Here is a 20,562-nt window from a genome sequence, read left to right as displayed (position 1 = left end):
CTATTAATCTTAAGATTCTGGTTAGCTGTCACCAGGTCACCCATGATTCCTGGATTAGATTTTCCCCAAGGATGACCCTCATTTTTCCCATTCCATCTCTATGCCAGGGCAAGGATCCAAAATGTTCTCTTTTTATTGTGCCAACCGGAAAAAAAAATCCCCAGATTATAAACAGGTCAGGAGAAATATACAGGTTAAGTTACTCATCATCATCTTATTAACAAAATAAAGCCCTATCTATGTTTACAGTCATAAAAAAGGAATAACCCTGGAGAGAGATGGGGGTTTAGGAAAGGGGCTGAGATAGGGAATGGGGGGTGGGTGGGACAAAGGGTAGGTTTGGTTTCTACATCTGTCCCAGCTGGATTGAATCCCCTCCTCCTGACCCCAGAGCTCTCTCCCTGCCCCCTCAGTGTTCTTCTCCAATGGGATGTGACTTTTTTGGGGGTGGAAATAAATAAATAAAATGAGAGACTGATCATGGGCAAAGTCAAGTTCCCTAGCCAAGGGGTGGGGTCAATGGCAAGGGGGTGGAGGGTGAGGGTGGAGAAAGGAATAGGGAAGGACTGTAGCCAAGAGAAAGAAGGGGAGGGAAAGGGCAACTGAGGCTCCTCATCTCCCCCCCAGATAAACAAAGTGACTCACACACAAACATACCCTTCCCTTTCCCAGCCAGCAGGGCCAGCCAGTTCTAGAAGCAGCCTCGGCTACCTTGGGCAATCTTTGATGCCCATCATTCCGACCTTGTCCAAACTGACCTTGTCTACCAGGCAGAGCCAGGACCAGATGACGCAGGTAATCGGTCTCTCTTAGCACCTGCCTTTCTGGCCTTGGTCGGTTTCCCCAGCTTCCAGGGTACTGGAGAAGGTCCCATTCCCCCCACCCCCCTCACTCCCCTCTGCTGGGAACCAGGGCCTAAGTTGGGCAGCCTAGGGCTGGGGGGCTGGGTAGCCCCTTGGAAAGGCTGCGTTCTCATGCGTCTCAAGAGCTAAAAATGGCTCCGTGGGAATGGACTGGCAGTCAGCAAACGGGAGAGGGAGGAGGTCAGGGTGGCTGACAGCTCCTAACACTGAGCCCCACAGACACACAGAGATGTCCAGACACAAAGGGTGGCTCCAGAAGGGTAGGGGCGTCCTGCCAGGGAGAAGCAAATCAATAAGGAAACAGACCCAGGACAGAGAGACAGAAACACACACACACACACACACACACACACATAAAGAAAAGGAACCTGAGACCCAGAGAGCTACAAAAAGGCAAGGAGTCTAATGGTACTCACTGACAGATGTCCAGAGTTAGCAAAGGTGGAGGAGGCACGGAAGGAGCCTCCCCTCAGGAATCCTGAGACACAGGAATCCCCCAGAATGGGGACACATGAACCACAAGAGCGCACACACACACACACACACACACACCCTACGCTAACACAAACACACTGATACACACGCTGGACACCCCGAGACAGAGACAGCCCAGTGGGAAGAAATGAGAGAGTGAGGAGGTCAAGGAGAATGGCAGATGGACAAGAGACTCTCACACAGCCTTGGGCTCACTTACACCAAGCAGACAGAGACCCTGGGAAGAGCCCGTGGCGGGGGGCGGGGGGGGACAAGCCCTGCAGGAAGCTGATGCAGAATGAATGAGGAGGGGTGATACCCCAGACATGGGGTTATGAGCGGAGTGGAGGATGGGGAGCAGATGGAGAAAATGAGCACAGAAAATAGATACCACCTTCCCAGCAGATCAAGGGAGATGAGAAAAGAGGGTGTGGGGGGAGGACTGCAGCAACCAGGACCCCAAAGTGGGAGGGAGGAGAGGGTCATACAGTAAGCTCCGAGGTGTGACTATCAGGGGACTCCTGAGGGTCTTGCTTGGTTGATGACAGGAAGCTGGGCCAGACCATGAAGCTCCCCTTTTCCAGGAACTTAGGCACCCCCTGTTTTCCTAAAGTCCACACCAACCCTGTTGGCTCTGAAGCCCCCCAAGAGAGGATGCCTCCTTCCAGGTCAAACATCCTGGTGTAGGATTCAACCTTTCCTGCTCCTATTTCCCCTGCATAGATGTATGTACATATGCACACTGTGCCCATCTCCCGGACACATCCCTGTCCAGGTACCTACACAGTCCAGCTCAGCTGCAGTGCCTGAGAGGGTCAGGGGACAAGCCCTTGTTAGCCTTCTCCCTCCCCCTTTAAAAGATATGCATGGAGGGAGCAGGAGGGCGGGGGCCCCCAAGCCCAGCTCAGTCTGTAAGCACCACCAACTCTCCATCGCTTTTCTCCTCGACTTCGGAGTCTTCTTCCTCACTGTACCGGAACATCTCCCCGTCGGCCACAGAGTGCCCGTCCTCAGCTCCCTCGTTTTCTTCCTTAAGGCTTCGGGTGTTGACAATAATCGGCATGCTGGGGTCCAGGCTTCGGGGCACATAGTGCTCCAGAAGGGGCTGTGCCAGTGGCATTCCAGGGGCCCTGGGATACAGGACATCCGGGGAGCTCATCTGCATCTGATTGCCTGGTGGGCTGGCGAGCAGGAGGAAGGATGGAGGGCATTAGTACTGTTCCCCAAAAACGCACAGATCTAACCCAATCCCCATACTTCCAACCCCACTCCTATCATTTCTCCCAAATCCTTTAGTTCTGGGAGAATCAAAAGCATTATCCCTCCAATTCTGTGATGCTCACTGAGGTGGGGAAATGGGACTCAGGACAAGGACACAGACATGAACATGTATGTGGTCCCTTCTCCCTCCACTCCCACCCCAACTACATATACACTCCATCGGATCAGAAATCTAATCTTTCGGTTTCAGTGAAGAACCAGTTCTCAAGGAACTTAAATCACTTGACCAAAGTCCTATAGATAGGCAAGCATTAAAAGCAAGATTGAAGTCATCTCCTCTGACTTCAAAAGCAGTGTTTTTTCTATTATACCCTGGATTAGTATATAAGACTCAAAATTCCTGGGCTCACGACTACCTGAGCTTTTGAATTGCTGAACCGAAGAGCAATCGTATAAGAACAGCAGGAGGAGGGCTGGCTACAGGGGGACTCACATGCTTGCTTCTATGCAATCATGCATTTATGTGGGTACCTTACTTTTACAACATATTTATCTTCTCCAGGAGTTGTGTGTGAATCCATTTTTAAAATCAAATCAGCTTTTAGCTGTGCCAAAAGCATTTCTATTTAAAGGAACCATAGTGAGAAATCCTATGTCAAAAGAAGACTCTCTAAGGACCACCGTCACCCCAAAGTAATATTGTTTGGTAAATCAGTATTTTTTTTATTTGATTCTGCTCTGGAGGATGGGGCAGTATACAGCCAGTCCCTGTGTGTCTACTGCCGTGTGTTTGTACGACAGAAAGGCAAATGACACAATCAGGTTATAGTGACCCATGCACAGAGACACATGTGCAGGCAAAGATGAGCAAGGGTCTGGCGGAGTCAGTTTGAAATAATTCTCAGCTCTTAAGAACCAATGGCAAAATTTTCAGTGTATTTATATCTCGGAAATAAGCAAATTTGATGAATCAGGGCTTGATTTATTGTTTTGTTGATTGCATAATATATACTTGGAGATAATGGAGGAAATATTAACAGATTAAATTTTAAAATGTGTCATACATATTTTTTTTCAGGCACAGAGAGGGAGCCAGTTGTTAAACATTTGCCAGTATATGTCAGATGTAATGGAAAGGGACCTTAAAGGTCTCCTAGTCTAACCCTTTTATTTTACAAATGCGGAAACCAAAACCTAATTTTCTGGCTCTAGAGTAAGAGGACCTGGATCTGAATCATCATTCTTCAATCTATAATATCTATGATTCTGGACAAGTTACTTCCTCTCTCTGGGCCTCAGTTTACCTAAATGCAAAATTAGGAGAGTGGACTAGATGATCTCAAAGGTTTCTTTTAGCTAGGATCCTGATGATGGATGATCCTTCTAGCCTGAAGTCTATGAGCCAATGTAGAATTCTCCAATCACTCTGCCCCTTTTACACCTGCTCATTCATGGTAAAACTGACTACCCTATTCCCCTCTTTCCCAGATCACCCAGCTGACCAGAGAGGGAAAAGAACTGGGGGGGGGGGGGGGGGGGGAGTTCAGGAGGCTCACGGGATCACGTAATTCTGCCTCGCGTCCTGGCGCCGGTTCCTCATCAGAGCTTTGTACTCCCCGACTCGAAGTCGCTTGCCCTCCACAATGCATGTGCGCTTGGGTCGAGGCTTATATTTATAATCGGGATACTTCTCCAGGTGCTGGCGACTCAGTCGTGCCTGTTCCTCATAGTATGGCTGCTTCTCCTGGTTGGTCATGGACTTCCAACGGGAGCCTAGCAACCCAATCCTGGTATCAGTCCCAGCAGCTCGGTCCAAGCCCAACCCTGAGCTCCACCCTCCTACCCCACTCCACCAAAGAGAGATATGTCTGAGTGGGACCCCCAAATCTGGTGCCCCCAGCCAACAAAACAACCACTAGAAAGAGCAACCAGACAGGAAACATAAGGAAGCCTGTGCCCCCCAGCAGACACTCCCCATCCCCTTGGTTTGGTTTGCTCACCAAGAATTTTGCTGATACTGGAATTATGCATGTCAGGACAGGCCTGAAGGATCTTTCGTCGTTCATCCTTGGCCCACACCATGAAGGCATTCATAGGCCTCTTAATGTGATTGTTGTTCCGGGACTCAGGAAAGTGTCGGGAACCTAGGAGGGGGAGTAGGGTAGAAATAAGAGTTCATCTACCTTTGTAAACCAGAAAGAGGATGAAGGGAGATGGGGTGGAGGGAATGGACTGCTTGAGAAAGAAATGGTTTCTCTGTTACTGGAGGACTTTGAATGGAGATCAGAGGATGATGACCAGTCAGGAATATTATAAAGGGGATATTCCCATTAAGGAAGGGCAACCAATGCCCGATGTTCCTTCCAACTTCCGAAGCCTGTATTTCTAAAGGGGCTCCTTGCCTCTTCCTTTTAACTAAGTAATTTGGGGGAGACAGGTTCCCCATCCTCATCTTCCCAGACCAGGTATCTGGCCATGGGTAAGATCAATGGGGACTAAGAGCCCCAAATATGGCAGTAAAGGAAAGAGAGTGAAAAGGAAGAGACACAGTGAACCAAAAATGATGGAGATGGGGAAGACACACACAGAGATGTTGTTAAGATCGGCAGATATTAGAGAGAGAGCAGGGAACACTAAGGTGATAGAGAAGGAGAGAAATAAACAAATTGCCAGCAGATGGACAGAGACAACAACAAAGACAGCAGAGATACAGATGGCGCCAATCCCAAACCCACCCTCTGATGCCTTTACATCCCAGGTCTCATTTAGGGATTCCACTAGGAAATGACTGGGGATGAGAACTTCCCGATCCCCTGGAAACCTGGGGGACCATACCATCCATGTCACAGCTCAGTATGGTCTCATCCAGCTGGTGCCCACAGCTCTCCTCCAGCCGATCCTTGGCTGGGGATGACTCCAGGTTGATGAGGTCCTAGGGTTGCAAACAGGATGTGGTGAGAGAAATGCCCATGGGCTGCAACAGCACCCTTCCCACCTCCCAACTACTGAAGGTCCTCTGTCCCCTTCCCTGACAGAACTTTTACCTTCTTCTCTTCATTTCTTCCCAGGGATAGGGACTAGATCTGTGATTTTATTGGTGTAAGGAACTCCCAGCCAGGAAACTACCTTAGTCAAAAAAAATCTCTGCAAAATATTGAGATTGCCCAAGGCAACTGAGATTGTCCAAGGTCTTCTCAATGTAAGAGGTAGGACAAGAATCCAAGCCTTGTGACTTGGAGGTCAGCTCTTTATCTACTACATCACTTGTTTTTCCTTCAAATTATCTTTTAATCCTTAAATCAAAATAAAGTACCTGTGCCCAACTGATTCCTGTTATTCTGTGTGCCCTGAGAGCCAAAATCCTTACCTTCCTGAAAGATGCATTAGGAGAGCTTTCCATGGGCGCACTGTGGCCATGCAGCAGCTGCCGGGCATCCTGGATAGCTTTGGTGATAGCATCACCCTCACCCAGAAAGCCTTCAGAGGGAGAAGAGAGAAGGAGAGAACATCAAACATAGGATCCTCCCCTTAGAGAAGCAAGCCTTCTTCTTGAGCTTTTACCACAGACTCCCCTCCAGGGCCTTGTAAATTCTCCCCTGCTAGGACACAGGGACATCTGGTCCTCTCCCAGCATTGGGAAATGGCATCCAATGGAGATGGTGGTCTTGATAACATAGAGACTCAGGGAATATCCAGTCAATTTTGCAGGTGAAAGAATTGAACCCCCCCCAAAAGAAATGACTTGGTTAAGATCACACAGTTACTATCATTAATCCAAATATTTTAAAATATCTAATAATAGGTAATAATTTATTTTTATTGGGTAATAATAGCTAATAATCATCCAATAATAGCTAAGATTTATACAGGCTTCTAAGGCTTCAAATCATATTGTACCTTTTTATCACTATTTGATCCTCATAACAATTAGCAGAGTTGGAGCCAGACTTAAGCCTCCTTCCTGCCAGACCAATGTACTTTCTCTGTTAGCCTACTTTCAAACCTTGGATATGGGAGGAATGAGAAGGGGACAAGTGGGGAAAAGGAAGAGGTAAGGGTATGAGGCTTACCTAGGGGTAGGCTAGGTGGGCTGGCCTGGAGATCCCGAGTGGGAGCCCCGTGGTTGGCGGGGAGGGGACCACAGGAGCTTATCTTCAGGTTGGGGGAGCTGGAAGTGTTGGGCAGCTCCGGACCTTTGGGCTTGGCTGTCAAATTCAGAGGCTGTGAAGACTCCTAGCAGAAATGGAGACAGAAAAAGAGAGGAAAGGGGTGAATGACCCAGAGACAAATGGAAACCTGTGTAGGTAGATACGCATAGGAATCAAAGGATGGATTGATTCAAATACACACAGAAAGATAGTGAGAAGGGAATCAAGTGACACAGACTAAAGCGTTTGTGCCCAGTGGTTTAGCTTTAAGACGAGTATAATAAGGTTAAGGGATTCAAACATAAATAAGTAGTTATAACTGATTCAATCTTGCCATTTTTGTTATTCCCTTCTCACACTCCCACCTCCCCCAATCGAAGCCTTGTGGGAGCAGAAAATGAGTAGAAGTCTCCATCTCCAGTTCCTTCCCAGGGGACACCAGAAAATGCCCGGGGTCCAGGCCAGCTTTCCTCTCTCAGTCTAGGAGGCAAGGAGTATGTGTAGGAGGTGGAGCGGGCAGAATGAATCTCTCCTCTAACCTGTCCCTTGCCCAGCCCAGACTGGGAGCTCATAGTACCTGGAGAGGGTGATGGGTAGAGACGGCCCCAGGCCTCTTCACAGCAGGGGTAGAGGGACTGTGCAGCAGCTGCAGCGGGTACTCCACTGTGGAAAAGGCGGCAAGGAGAAAAGTCCTGGATGAGTATAGAACAGCAGAAACCCTGCTTGACGAGGCACATCAGCGACCAGAACATTTGGACAGATAGGGGGTTTGAGCTCTCGTCTTCAGCTTGGCTTTAGCAGCTCTCCCTTCCAGCATCCCATCAGCCAACGAATTCTACCCACTAGTCTTCTCAGGATTCTGATTTTAAGACACACATTCTACACACCCTCATGTAAACATACAGGCTCTGGGCCAAACCTTCTTAAAATGTGGGTGTATCCCATAACTAAATGTGGGAGTCATGGAATTATTATTTATTATGAGCAAATGTTTGATTTGTATACCTGTTTCATATACCTATATACCTGGGGTCATGTAAAAATTTCTCAGGAGTCCTGAGTGGAGAAAATATAAAAATCCCTGCTCTAGGCAACATTTTAAACACCTAAACCCTTCCCAAGTTTCATCCATTCAACAAACATCTCTTGAGTGTATAAGACACTGAAGGAGATAAAACAGGTAAGCTGCCCTCAGGGAGTTTACAATCTACTTGGGGAGACAAAGCAGCAAGTGAGGAGGGCCATAAATGGGGAGAAATCAAGAAGTGCTGAGTGCAGAGAAATAAGAGAGCCAAAAGACCACCTCTAAAGTCCCAGATGATTCTAAATCCTATGCTTTGCCTTCTGTTTGGGAAGATCAGAGAAGATTGCAAAGGGGTGACCACCTGAGATGGTCTTCTAGGGTGCAGAGTTCTGACAGTAGGAGATGGGTTCCATGGACATTTCATACAACATGACCAAAGGCAAAGGAATAGGAATATGTGGAGGGATAGAAGAAAGGTAGTTATAGCTTTTGGATGAAAAGAGCACTGAAAGTGGAGTCAAAAGACCCAAATTCAAATCCTGATTCTCTACTCTTAGATAGAATGTCACTTTAATTACCATAGAGCTCAGGTGCTCTGCAAAACAAGGCAGTTGAATCAATGACATCTGTAGAATCTTCTGTTTCTAGAAATTGAGGCAAGGATGGCTGTGAACTAAATTGACCTTGAGTGATAGGTTAAAGAATTTGGATTTATTTTATAGGAGTCACTCACAACTCATGAGTTAAGGAGTGACAGATCAGAGCTGCATTTTAAGGAATACTTATCTAGGGGCTTAGGGTTGCTCTATTTTACTCAGTATTCTGGGATAACTTAGGGAATTGCACCAAGCAAATAGGACAGTATATATGGCCCTAATTATTTAAAACAGCTCAAAACATGATGCTTCCCTGACTAATCCAGCTGGATTTCAGCATTACCCAACGACTCCTCTGGCCCTTGGCCATTTTCTTATTTATGCCATTCTTGATTGTTCTTGCTGATGAGCCACCATGTAAAAATCTTTTTCCAGCTATTTCATTGGGTACTATACATAGGAATACTATAGTACTATACTTGAGACTTGTACAATTTTTTTTTAAACTTTGCTTGCTTGTTTTTTTGAGTCCTGATCTTCCTATTTTGGCCAGCCTAGGAGAGCAGCTATTCACAGGCTATCTGTCCCACTGCTGACTGGTATCGAAGCTTTGCACTGTGCCATTTTTTTGACCTGCCTGGTTCATCCTACCTTGAGTATCTTGGTAGCCCTCCTGTCCCAGAGACTCACTACATTGGTGTAGGATTTATAAAAACACCAGATGTGACTTTAACTCCACTGTAGCTCAGAACTCCTAAATGCAGTAATCCATCAGCCTGAGCTTCAAGAGGCTATGGGAACATCACACCCATCTTTTTAAAATTGGAAAAGCATTTCACACATAATATCTTATTTGAGCCTCAGAGAACCCTGTGAAGTAGGTACTACAGATTTTACCAATCTATTTTACAAATGAGAAACTGAGGTGCAGGGAGCAAAAGTAACTTGCTATTGATTACACAGCTAATATTAGGGACAGGATTTGAACCCAGATTCTCCTGATCCCTGAATCTAACTCTCTAGTGCACTCTACAGTCTTCACCCTATAATCTTCTAAATAATAATAATAATAACATTTATATAGGTTCTATGTCCTGGGCACTGTGCTAAACAACTTTACAATTATTATTTCATTTTATCCTTATAAAAAACCCTGGGAAGTAGGTGCTATTGTTGTTACCATTTCACACAAGAGGCAAATAAGAGTTTAAATGACTTGTTTGGGGGCATACATTTGGGGAGTATCTGAGGCCATGTTTGAACTTCAAACTCAACGTCCTGTCCACTGCAACACCTACCTTACTCATTAAAGATAATAAGCAAGGGATAGTCCTAGTAATTCCATTGTTGGGAATATATCCCTAAGCATGTGCCCCAAAGCCAAGTCAAACGAAAAAGAACTATCTGTAACAAATATTTTTATAGCAGCAATATAAGTAATTATACAAAACCAAAATCCATGAAAAAGCTCTAGAAGAAACCCAAATATCCAATAACAGGGCACTGTTAAAGAAATTATAGTCATTAATAAAATAAAACATTACAATTAAAGCTCACAAGTATGAAGATACCAAAAAAATCTGTCAAGACCTGTGTGAAATAATGCTAGGTGAAAGGAGCAGGTAGCAGTATACACTTACCACCTACCAACCACAGGAAGACAAGCAAAAGAAAACGAATGGACAAAGAATCCTGATGTTAAGAGTGAGGGGAGGCAAACTTCTTGCCAATACTTTATATTGAGACTAATTTATTTCAATGTAAATCATTGCTAAGCAAATTTGATAGGTTGTATTTCAATATCAAATTTATAACAATAGTTTTATTAAAAAAAAAAAAAGTAGTGCCTATTATTCTCTGTAGCTCACTCCAAAGTGCCAAGTACTGAGCTAAGTAAACACTAGCCTTCAAATCAGTCTCATTGACCAGTTGACCCACACATGCTGAAAGGAAATTAGGTAGTGAACTAACAGGAATTCTAATCAACTCTTCTTCTGGCCAGTGGCTGAGTCTGCCCTCTCTGCCATTCCCTTTCCTTCTTTATCCCCATGAGCTAGTACTTTATAGGGCTGTACATATATATGTGCACTAGTGAGTGGAACTGGGGTAAAACAGATTTGGGAACTGAATTTATATATTACTCCTCTTGAGTTTTAAATTTAGAAGGGAAGAGTTGTGGGGATTAGTATGGCTAGTGTAGCAGCTAAAAATGAGAAAGAAGGAGGAAATGATGTGCTTGGAGATTTCAGAGAGATAAGTTCAGTCTTTTTTTTTCCCCTCAGTCATATCTAATTCTCTTTGTGACCCTATTTGCTGCCTTCCTGGCAAAGATACTGGAGTGGTTTGCCATTTCCTTGTTCCTGAGACAAACCGGGTTAAATGACTTGCCCATGATCACACAGCTAGAAAGTGTCTGATGCCAAATTTGAACCCAAGAAGATGAATCTTCCTGACTCCAGACTGAGCACACTATCCACTGTGCCACTTAGTTGCCCAGAAACAAAAGTTCAGATTGGATCAAATCCTCAAGTTGGCCTTAATGGCCCTAGAAGCCTGGAGAAAACCAATTTCTCCTTACATTTGTAAAGCAATCAATGGAATAAATTTAATGACAGAAGAAGGGACCTCATCGAGTCCAATATCATCTCATTTTACTGATGCAGTTCAAGTCTGGAGGAAATTAGATCACTTGTCTATTGTCATACAGGTAAGTATCATACAGTAGGTCAGGTCCAAAGTTGACCATTTTCCCTCTGTATCATGTTGCTTCTTTTAGAAGCAAGTTATATATATATATTTTTCACACACACAAAAAAAATATTATATATATATGTATATTACACATATATATATTTTATATATAATATACATAGTATATATATATATATATATATATATAAATTTTTCCCTATATATTTTTCACAAATTTTTTGAAAAACGCATTGGAATTAGAGTTTAAAGATATGGATTTTAATTCCACGTATTCCATTTATCAGCTACATAACCTTGATTTGCAAGTCATTTCCAGTCTGAGTCTCTGTTTACTTACTGTAAAATGGTAACAATATCTAATGTCACTAAATTGAGATCCTGCAGATATTAATGTAGAGTGTTAGCTCCTTCAGGGCAGTGATTACATCTTGCTATTCTATAGCACAGTGCTTTGCACAGGGTAGATGCTCAATAATATTTATTGGATTAGCGAATGACCTTATAGGGTTCTCTCCATCCCACTGTGAAGTATATAGGGAAATAGTTATCTAACCTCTTGAATAAATGAAGAAATAGTGACCCCAAAAGACTAAGGAATGTACAATGTTACATAAGTCAATGATCGTACCAGGAATAGGACCAACATCTCCAGATTTCCAGTGCTGTCTCTAGAGATCCTTTCCTTTTCAGAAGTAGCCCTGAGACTCCCAACCTTCCCTCCAGAATCCTCTACTTACCTGGTTTACAAGGGATGGGCTGAATAGGTAATGCCAGCTGGGAGTCAGGGGTGACAGGCATGGGCTGGTGGCTGGGAGGGAACGCAGGGATCATGACATAAGGCATGTTGACCTGCTGAAGGGAAAGAAACCCCCCATGTGAGCTCCCCAGATGTGGCAACTCCAGGGCATGCTAGGAAGCATCTGAACCTATGGGTGGACAGGCAAAGCACTCAATATTTTTTTTTTAACTTCCAGCTAGCCAAGGAGATACATGTTTTTTTTTTTTTTTCTTTCTTTTTCTTTTTTCTTTTTTGGTTTGTTTGTTTTGTTTTTGCTTTCTCCATACAGTTCTATGAATATCCAATTCCTAGTAGGGAAATCATATTATAGATCAAATATTTAGAGTCAGAAGAAGGCTTAAAGATCATTTACTATATTCCCTTATTTTACAGATGAGGAAACTGAGGCCTAAAGAGGGAAATTACTTCAAGGTCAAACAGGGAAGAATTGAGTGTGAAAAAAAGAAGATGGCTAGTAGCACACCTTGTTGTAGAAGAGTCTCTAAAGATAAACACAGGATCATAGATTTAGCCTGGAAGGGACTTAAAGACCACGGAGTCTAATCCTTTCATTTTACAGATGAGGAAACTGAGGACTAGGAATACTCTGGCCTATTCATGATCACCCTGCTAATATCAGAGGCAAAATTTGAGTCTTGGTCCTTCTGATTCTATCCATGACACCATGATTTAAAGCCTCCCTCCCTCTCAACACTCCCAACCCATTCCCATCCCACCCATGACCCACCCCTGAGCATGCTGTGTTGACAACCCTGGCACTCTTTTTACCTGGATTTGCTGCTGGAGGAGGTTGATCTTGTGCTGTTGCTGAATGAGTTGCTGTTGCTGTTTTGCTATCTAGGGATGAAAGAACAGGACCATGCCCAATTAACTCTTGCATGCCTACAGCCTTTTTCCAAGAAGAATGAATGTCTCAACCCTACAGAATTGGCCACCTTGTACCCTGGCCCAATCTGTGCTGCAGCAAACTAAAGAATCTCCAAGGAAACCTAGTCCCATGTAGAGTCTCTTCAGGGTCAAGAGAAGGAAAATAGAGGCAGTGAAGTCATTTAAGTTTCAAAATCTACTCCTTTTCTTAAATGGTCAGAATTTACCTAACAAAGAATACACTAAATAATGGATTGCTTGAAGACCTCCAGTGAGACAAAACTTACTCCTTTTCCAGGCAGGGTATTTTGATTTTGAAGCTTTTTTTCCCCCCTCTTCTTCTTCTTCTTTTTTTTTAACTGAGGCAACTGGGATTAAGTGACTTGCTCAGGGTGACACCGCCAGGAAGTACCAAATGTCTGAGGCCAGATTTGAACTCAAGTTCTCCTGTCTTCAGAGCTGGTGCTCTAGCCACTGTACCACCTAGCTGCTCTTTTCACCTTCTTTTTCAAGGCAATCAGAATTAAGTGACTTGTCTAGAAACACACAGTTTCTGAGGCCATATTTGAATTTACCTTCCTGACTCCAGGATCAGTGCTTTATTCACTGTGCCAACTAGCCATCTCCAGAGCTCTAATTGTTAGGAAGATTCTTTTCCCCATTATATTAAGCCTAAATCTTTAAATATTTATATACATAGTATTTTATTTTTTTCCCCAATTATATGTCAAGACAATTTTAAACATGCATTTTTACAAGATTTCGAGTTCCAAATTTTTCTCCTCCTGCCTTCCTCCTCTCTGAAAATGATGGGCAATTTGATTTATGTACTATCATGTAAAATGTATTTCCATATTAGCACAGCTGTGAAAATAGATCAAAAGAAAAAACACACAAAAAGAATAAAGAAAAAAAAACCAAACAAACTCTGCTTTGATCTGCATTTAGAATCTATCAGTTCTTTAGTTGGATATGGATAGCATTTTCCTTTACGAGTCCTTTGTACTTGTCTTGAAGGATCATTGTGTTACTGAGAAGAGCTGAATCATCCATAGTCAGTCAATATAATGTTGCTGATACCTAGTACAATGTTTTTCTGGTTCTGCTTACAGTTCATACACGTATCTACAGGTTTTCTGAAATCTACCTTCTGCACAATAATATTCCATTACATTCATATACTATAGCTTTTTCAGTCATTCCCCAATTGATGGGCATTCCCTCAAATTCCAATATTTTGCCACCATGAAGAATTTTCTATAAATATTTTTGCAGATATAGGTCCTTTCTCTCTTTTTATAATCTCTTCGAGACACAACTAAGTAAATTTTCTTTTTTAAACAACTTCTATTAACTGTATCCAGTTCTATCCTCTGGGGTCAAGTATATTATGTCTCTTTTACTTGGCAGCCTTTCAAATTGAAGGTAACTATCATAGTCCTACCACCCTCAAGTAATCTCTTCTCCAGAGTAAATTAATATCTCTGATTCCCTTCATTGAATTTCAGAAGGCAACAATTTCTAGTCCTCTGGCCAACTTGATTGTTCTGCTTTGGACAGTATTAAGTTTATCAATGTCCAAATATGACAACAAAAACTGGACACAATAATGTAGATGTGGTTAGACCAGAGCAGAAAGCAGAGGGACTACTAATGCCCTAATTCTGAACACAATGCTTTTCTTAAGGCTGCCTAAGATTGCATTAGCTTTCTTTGGCTGCCACTTGATCCAGCTAATTCATGTTGAGCCCATCATTCAGTAATGTCTTCCTTGCTATCTAGTCACATCTTCCCCATGTTGTACCCCATCTTGTACTTGTGAATTTGATTTTTTCAATCCAAGTATAACAATTAAATGTCAGCTCAATATTATTATTAAATTCAGTCCAATATTTTGGCCTGTCTAATCTTTTTGTGTCCTAACTTGGTCATATAGTGTGTTAGCTATCTTCTCAGCAATATGTCACCTCCAAATTAGAGATATGTGCCATCTATGGTTTGATCCAAATCACTGATGAAAATGTTAAACAGATATTATCCACCTTCAGAGAAATAGATGATAAACAAGTGTCATACAGCCTTATATAGATGTATATTAATGTATATGTGTATATAAATGTATGCTTATAGGTACCTATGTGAATATGTATACACATGTGTACATACACACACACATACGCACATACGCACACACACAAATATATCTGTGCTTCACTGTAGCCAGCTTGAGGGAAATAGGAGGGGGGAAAAAGAAAGAATAAAGTAAAAAGTGCACAGCAGAAAACAAAAGAAAACCTAATTCTGAATACGATGTATTCTTTTATTATATATGCTTTCTTGAAATGGAAATTTATTCTTACATATTTTGAATCCTTTCCTTTGTCCTACTGTGCAGAGGACATTTTTTTCCCTTTTCTGTTTTTCTTTCTATTTTGTATTTAAGTTCTAAAGAAATAAATAAAATTTTAAAAGAAAAATATTGAGAAAAAGGAGATGTTAAACAGCACAGAGGCCAAATAGTCTTCCACTGGAAACCTCATGCCAAGATGATGCCATAGCATAATAGCTACTCATTTTGGTTCTATCATTCAATCAATTCTGAATCTAACTGACTCATCAGCCAGCTCACTTCTCATTGTATTTTCCACAAGAAAAGCATAAAAGACATTGTCAAATACTTGGCTAAAATCTAGTAGTAAACAGAGCAAAGTGGGTTTTTCTCAACCCAAATTCCTCCAAACAGATCTAGAAAAGAAACCAAACTGAACCTTGAGCAGAAAATACAAGAAAAAGTCACAGTGAACTGTTTTTTCCAGTGCCAATCAGCATAAGGAGATAAAGAGGTATGTAGATAAGAGGGACAAGGTCTGGCAAAGGAATATGCCATCTATAGACTACTCCAGTGCCCAAGGAGAGGACTACAAACCAAAGCAAGAGGATGTATCAGATTCATAATGGAATGGAATTCATGCAGAGATTATGGGGGAAAGTGCCAAGTAATTCTGGGTTGTAGATCCAGGGAAGATCAAGGAAGGGACTTGCTACAAGAGTAGCTTTCCAGGGTATAGAAATTTTTCTGAGTTAAGGATCAGTTTCAGACCTAAGGTGGTATATGAAGAAGGGAACAAGTTCAGAAGTAAATAGCATCAGTGTGACTTAGATCCCTAGAAGCAGAGCAGGGTGCCTCATTTCCAGCTTCTAGTCTAGAGTATAAAAGCCTTTAGAGGAATAACCATGTTTAAATTCCAAACAAAAGGGGAACCTGCAGTTTTGTTACTCTGAACCAATAGTTTCCCTGGGAGATGACAGTGATTAATTTAGCAACATTCTATGACTACTACAGTAGGGCTAAAATTTTTGTAGGTCTTTAGCTTGAGAGTCTAGAACAATATAACATTCAATATCCCTAAGGATAGCAGCAAAGAACCAGTCTAGGCCTTTCTTCCAGAACTGGGTAAGACCTGGCCCAAATATCAAGTCTGAAATCAAGAAGTAGATTGGAAGAATGAGCAATCATACAAAAAAAAAAAAAATGCCATCATAAATAGTTATTATGGGGACAGGGATACTCAAGACACAAACTCTGAATAAGCAAATGACTCCAAAACATCTACAAGCAAAACCTCAGAGAAAAACACAGGTTGGATATAAATTCAAACAGGAGGATATAAAACAAGCCTTTAAAATAGTTTTTAAAAATGCTTTTGTTGCTGAAATGAAAGCACTAGAGGAAAAAATTAGAAAGGGAATGGAAGAATTAGAAAAGGAATTAACAGCTTGGCACAAGAGTACAAAACCTTGCCTAAGCAATAAACTTAAATTAGAATAGACCAAATAGAACTCAAGACTCTCTGAGAGAACAAGAAATATTAAAAGACTAAAAGAAATAGAAGAAAATGTAAAAAACCTCATTAAAAAACTGAAAGAAAACAGATTGAGGAGAAAAATAGTCATTGGACTGCTTAAAAGCCATGAACAAAACAAGAGCCTAGACATATTTCAGGAAATTTTAAAAAACAAACAGCACCTAGATTTCTTAGAAGTAAAGAGCAAAATAAAAGTATTCATTGGTTATCTCATGAAAAAAAATTTCCCATGAAACTCCAAAAAATATTACAGCCAAAATGAATTTTCAAGACAAATAAAAAAGATGAGGAACCAGAATAAAAAGAATTCAAATAATTACAGTCAGGTTCACATATGATTTAGCAGCCAGCACTATTGAAGAGTGAAAAGCTTGGAATATGATTTTCCAGAAGGCAAAGGATATATGCTTGCAACCAAGAATAATGGAGTAACTCAGCAAAGCTAAATATAATGCTACAGAGGGAGAAAAAAATGGACCTTCAGTGTAATAAGAATAGTTTCATGTATTTCCATTGAAAATACAAGGAAAAAGTTTTTTAAAAATAAAGAAAATACTAGAGCTAATAAATGTTTTACTTTAATCATGAGTGAAGAAAAACATAAAAAGGGAAACAGGAATGAACAATCATAATGGACTAAACAAGCACTTAAACTCAAATATGCAAAGATAATATAATTGTCCCCTCTGAGCCCAATCATCATCAAGGGTCACAGACTAAATCTAATTAAACAGAGAATGGGATTCATTCTGTTAGGTCTCAATAATCTTAGAAGATGGAAAAAAAGATGAGGAATATACTGGGATAGGGAAGAAAAAGGTTAAGAAAATTATTTCACATAATCAAGGCACACAGGTGCCCTCTATACAAATAAGGAAGCACTTGTCATTTCAATCTCACTCTCATATGAATTGGTTAAAAGTAGAGAAAAGCATACAGAAAAAATATACAAACACACACAGAGGTTAGGTACAGAAATGGAATTTATTCACCATCAAGGAAAGGGAAAAAAAGAGAAGAGGAAATTGGAGGGAAGATAGATTAACAGAGAGATTAGTCCTAAACAAAACAAACTTTAAAAGATGAACAAAATATTTATAGCTCTTTTTCAAGTAGCAAAGAAAGGGAAAGAAGGTGCCTATCATTTGAGGAATAGGCAAACAAGTTTTAATATATAAATGTGAAATAAAACTGTTGTGCCATAAGAAATGATAAAAGGAATGGTTCAGAGAAACTTGGGAAGACTGACATGAACTGATACATAATGAAGAGAACAGAACCAGGAGAACAAATTATACAACAGAAGCAATAATGCAAACACAAACAACTTTGAAAAACTTAGGAACTCTTAATCACAACTCTCGATGACTAATGATAAGACATAATTACTTCCCAATAAGAGAGATGAAGGACTCTAAGAGCAGAATAAGACACACGTGTGTGTATGTTGGGATAGGAGAGAGGAATGGTAGATTTTGAAAAAATTGAAAAAAAAATTAAAATAAAACCTAAGTGAACTAAATCTATAGCTGATGTTCTCTAAAAAACCTAAAGGGGGAAAAATGATATTGGTCTGACATGACCTGATTTGATGAAGTCTTTTTGTAATCAGTATTTCTTCTTTTAGATATTCAATAACCATCTTTTCAATAATATGCTTTGGAATTTTTCCAGGAGTCAAAAGATTTTTCCAAAGTCAAGACTACTAGTCTTTTTTCCCCCCCTCTTTCTCATTCTCATTCTCTCCCTCTCCTTCTTACCTTCTCCCTCTCCCTGTATGTGTGTGTGTTGTGTGTGTGTGTGTGTGTGTGTATGTATGTGTGTGTGTGTGTATGTGTGTGTGTGTGTGTTTCATCAGGTGATTTGCCCTATTTTAATCCTTCACTGCCTCTTCTTTTCTCCAAAATCAGCATATTATGTGCTAGTACTTTCAGTTCCTAATTATGTAGTTATATAGTGACTTGAACTCAAGGATAACTAGGAGATCTTTTAATATTTCCCTACTTACTCAAGACTTCCACTGCCTATTACCCATTTGAATTTATTTTAGTCTAACTGGAGGTCTCTGGTTCTTACAGTTATGCTTAAAAGATATATATATATATATATATATATATATATATATATATATATATGTATATATATATACACATACATATCTCCTTCTGCATGATTGTTCCACATGTTGTCAACACATAAAATATATAATTATTAAAATTACTTTTCCCCATTCTTGATACAGAGTCCTTGATTGTTAGGATTGTTTGGTTCTTATCCTTAAGCTTCTATCTCTTCCCGCTGAATATACCAAATTTCCACATTTCAAGAAGAGGGAGAGGCAGGGCTTACTTGCTCTTGCTGCTGCCTGGCTAGCTCCATCTGTTGCTGCTGCTTCTCAAACAACATGGCAGCCATATTCTTCTGCTCTGAGTGAGCTGTCAGAAGCTGGTCCCGAAGAGTGGACAGCTGGTGAATCATGACCAAGAGCTGAAGTTCCTTTTCCGCCAGGCTTTCTTGGGTCCCTATTCAAATGATAAACATTTCCCATAATTCCTCATAGAACCATCAGACAGATGAGGTGAATCAGACATAGAAGTATTCTACTTCTGAAAGCCAATCCTTGAGATCCCTTGCCTAATATAGCATCCCAGGCTTAGACCAATTAGACCAATGTCTCCAGGTCTCATTTCCAAGCCACACATAATCAGAGGGCTGTGATAGAATACAATACCAGTGAAAAGGCAGGACAAATAAAAGAAGGGTACAAATAGATAGGGCTATGAGCTAGGGCTTGAGCTTCATTCACTAATAGTCCCAACAGTCACAGGGCCATTGAAAAGAATAAGTACTACTGCTTTACTCACAACTCTCCTGTATTTTGCTTTCCTTTATAATATAACAAACTCTGTACATGTCCTCCACCTTTTAGGTTATAAGGTACTTAATAACAGAGTTTAAGAAACTGGGGGAAGACTGCTGCATTTGGAGTTAAAAAAAAAAAAAACACTGAAGTTCCAATTCTGGCTCTTCTATTGACTATTTTTTTTTTCCCTTTCTTTTCCTCTTGGTGAGGCAATTGGGGTCAAATGACTTACCTAGGGTCACATAGGCTGAATTTGAACTCAGGTCCTCCTGACTTTGGGACCAGTATTCTACCCACTGCATCATCTAACTATCCTTGTGACCATAAAATATATTGGCCCAGATGACCTTGAAAGTCCATTTCATCTCTAAATCTATGAGCTCATATTATCACTAACTTTGTGTCCTTGGCACACAGAAAAACCTTTTGCAAATAGTAACTACTTAATAAATCTGGATTGAATTGAATCAAATTAGAGGCAAGTGAAGCAAGAGGAGGCAAAGTCACATAACATGGACTAGAGCTAGGTTTTTCTGACTTCAAGGACTTATGGCTCTACTTTGTTGCCAATCTGTTAAAAGAATTAAGTAAGTCAGTCAATAAGCACTTATTAAGCATTCTTTTTGTGGATGACCTCCTTGAGAAAGCCCTCAACACAAGGTGCCTTCAATTTCTTTCTTCTTACTATCTTCTTAACTCTCCACAGTCTGTCTTCCAATCTCTTCATTCAACGGAAATTGCTCTCTCAAGTTAAAAATGATTTCTTTAATCACCAAATACAATGGCCTTTTTTTCATTCTTCATATTTCTTGACTTTCATGAAGGAAGTCTTTAATACTGTGAATCACCCTCATCTTCCTGATACCTCTTTTCTCTAAGCTTTTGTGACACTGCTCTCTTTTCATTCTCCTCTTACCTATCTGACCTCAGTTTCCTTTACTAGATCCTTATCCAGGTCTATGCTAACCAAATATGTCCCACGGGGCTCTGTCCCGAGTCCTCTTGTCTTCTCCCTCTATATCATTTCACTTCATCAGCTTCCTTGGATTCAATTCTAAAACCTGCTGATGAGTCTTAGATCTACTTTTCCAATTCTGACCTTACTGCTGACATTCTTTTGTGTTTGTGT

The 20,562-nt window shown here is 41.1% G+C and overlaps 1 protein-coding gene across 2 annotated transcripts in view; it reads right to left on the bottom strand.

The window, feature by feature from the left end:
* Positions 1-20,562, bottom strand: part of SOX13 (SRY-box transcription factor 13) — a 75,352-nt gene continuing 54,790 nt past the window's right edge. Inside the window, exons 5-14 of one of the 2 annotated variants that reach the window (XM_023501894.2) lie at positions 18,920-19,092; positions 12,606-12,674; positions 11,776-11,887; positions 7,284-7,369; positions 6,629-6,791; positions 5,926-6,035; positions 5,394-5,490; positions 4,559-4,702; positions 4,115-4,331; positions 1-2,518 (exon numbers count right to left, since the gene is read on the bottom strand). In XM_023501894.2, the coding sequence (XP_023357662.1) occupies positions 2,242-2,518; positions 4,115-4,331; positions 4,559-4,702; positions 5,394-5,490; positions 5,926-6,035; positions 6,629-6,791; positions 7,284-7,369; positions 11,776-11,887; positions 12,606-12,674; positions 18,920-19,092 (1,448 nt within the window). In that variant the 3' untranslated portion in view covers positions 1-2,241. Of the gene's footprint in view, positions 2,519-4,114; positions 4,332-4,558; positions 4,703-5,393; positions 5,491-5,925; positions 6,036-6,628; positions 6,792-7,283; positions 7,370-11,775; positions 11,891-12,605; positions 12,675-18,919; positions 19,093-20,562 lie in introns of both variants that reach the window. The other variant, XM_003767607.4, reaches the window with a different exon arrangement.

This window comes from Sarcophilus harrisii, chromosome 4, assembly GCF_902635505.1.
Source record: "Sarcophilus harrisii chromosome 4, mSarHar1.11, whole genome shotgun sequence".
In the NCBI taxonomy this organism is placed as follows: Eukaryota; Metazoa; Chordata; class Mammalia; order Dasyuromorphia; family Dasyuridae; genus Sarcophilus; species Sarcophilus harrisii.
The sequence above is the reverse complement of the archived record's forward strand: the minus strand, read 5'-3'. Positions and strand labels throughout refer to the sequence as shown.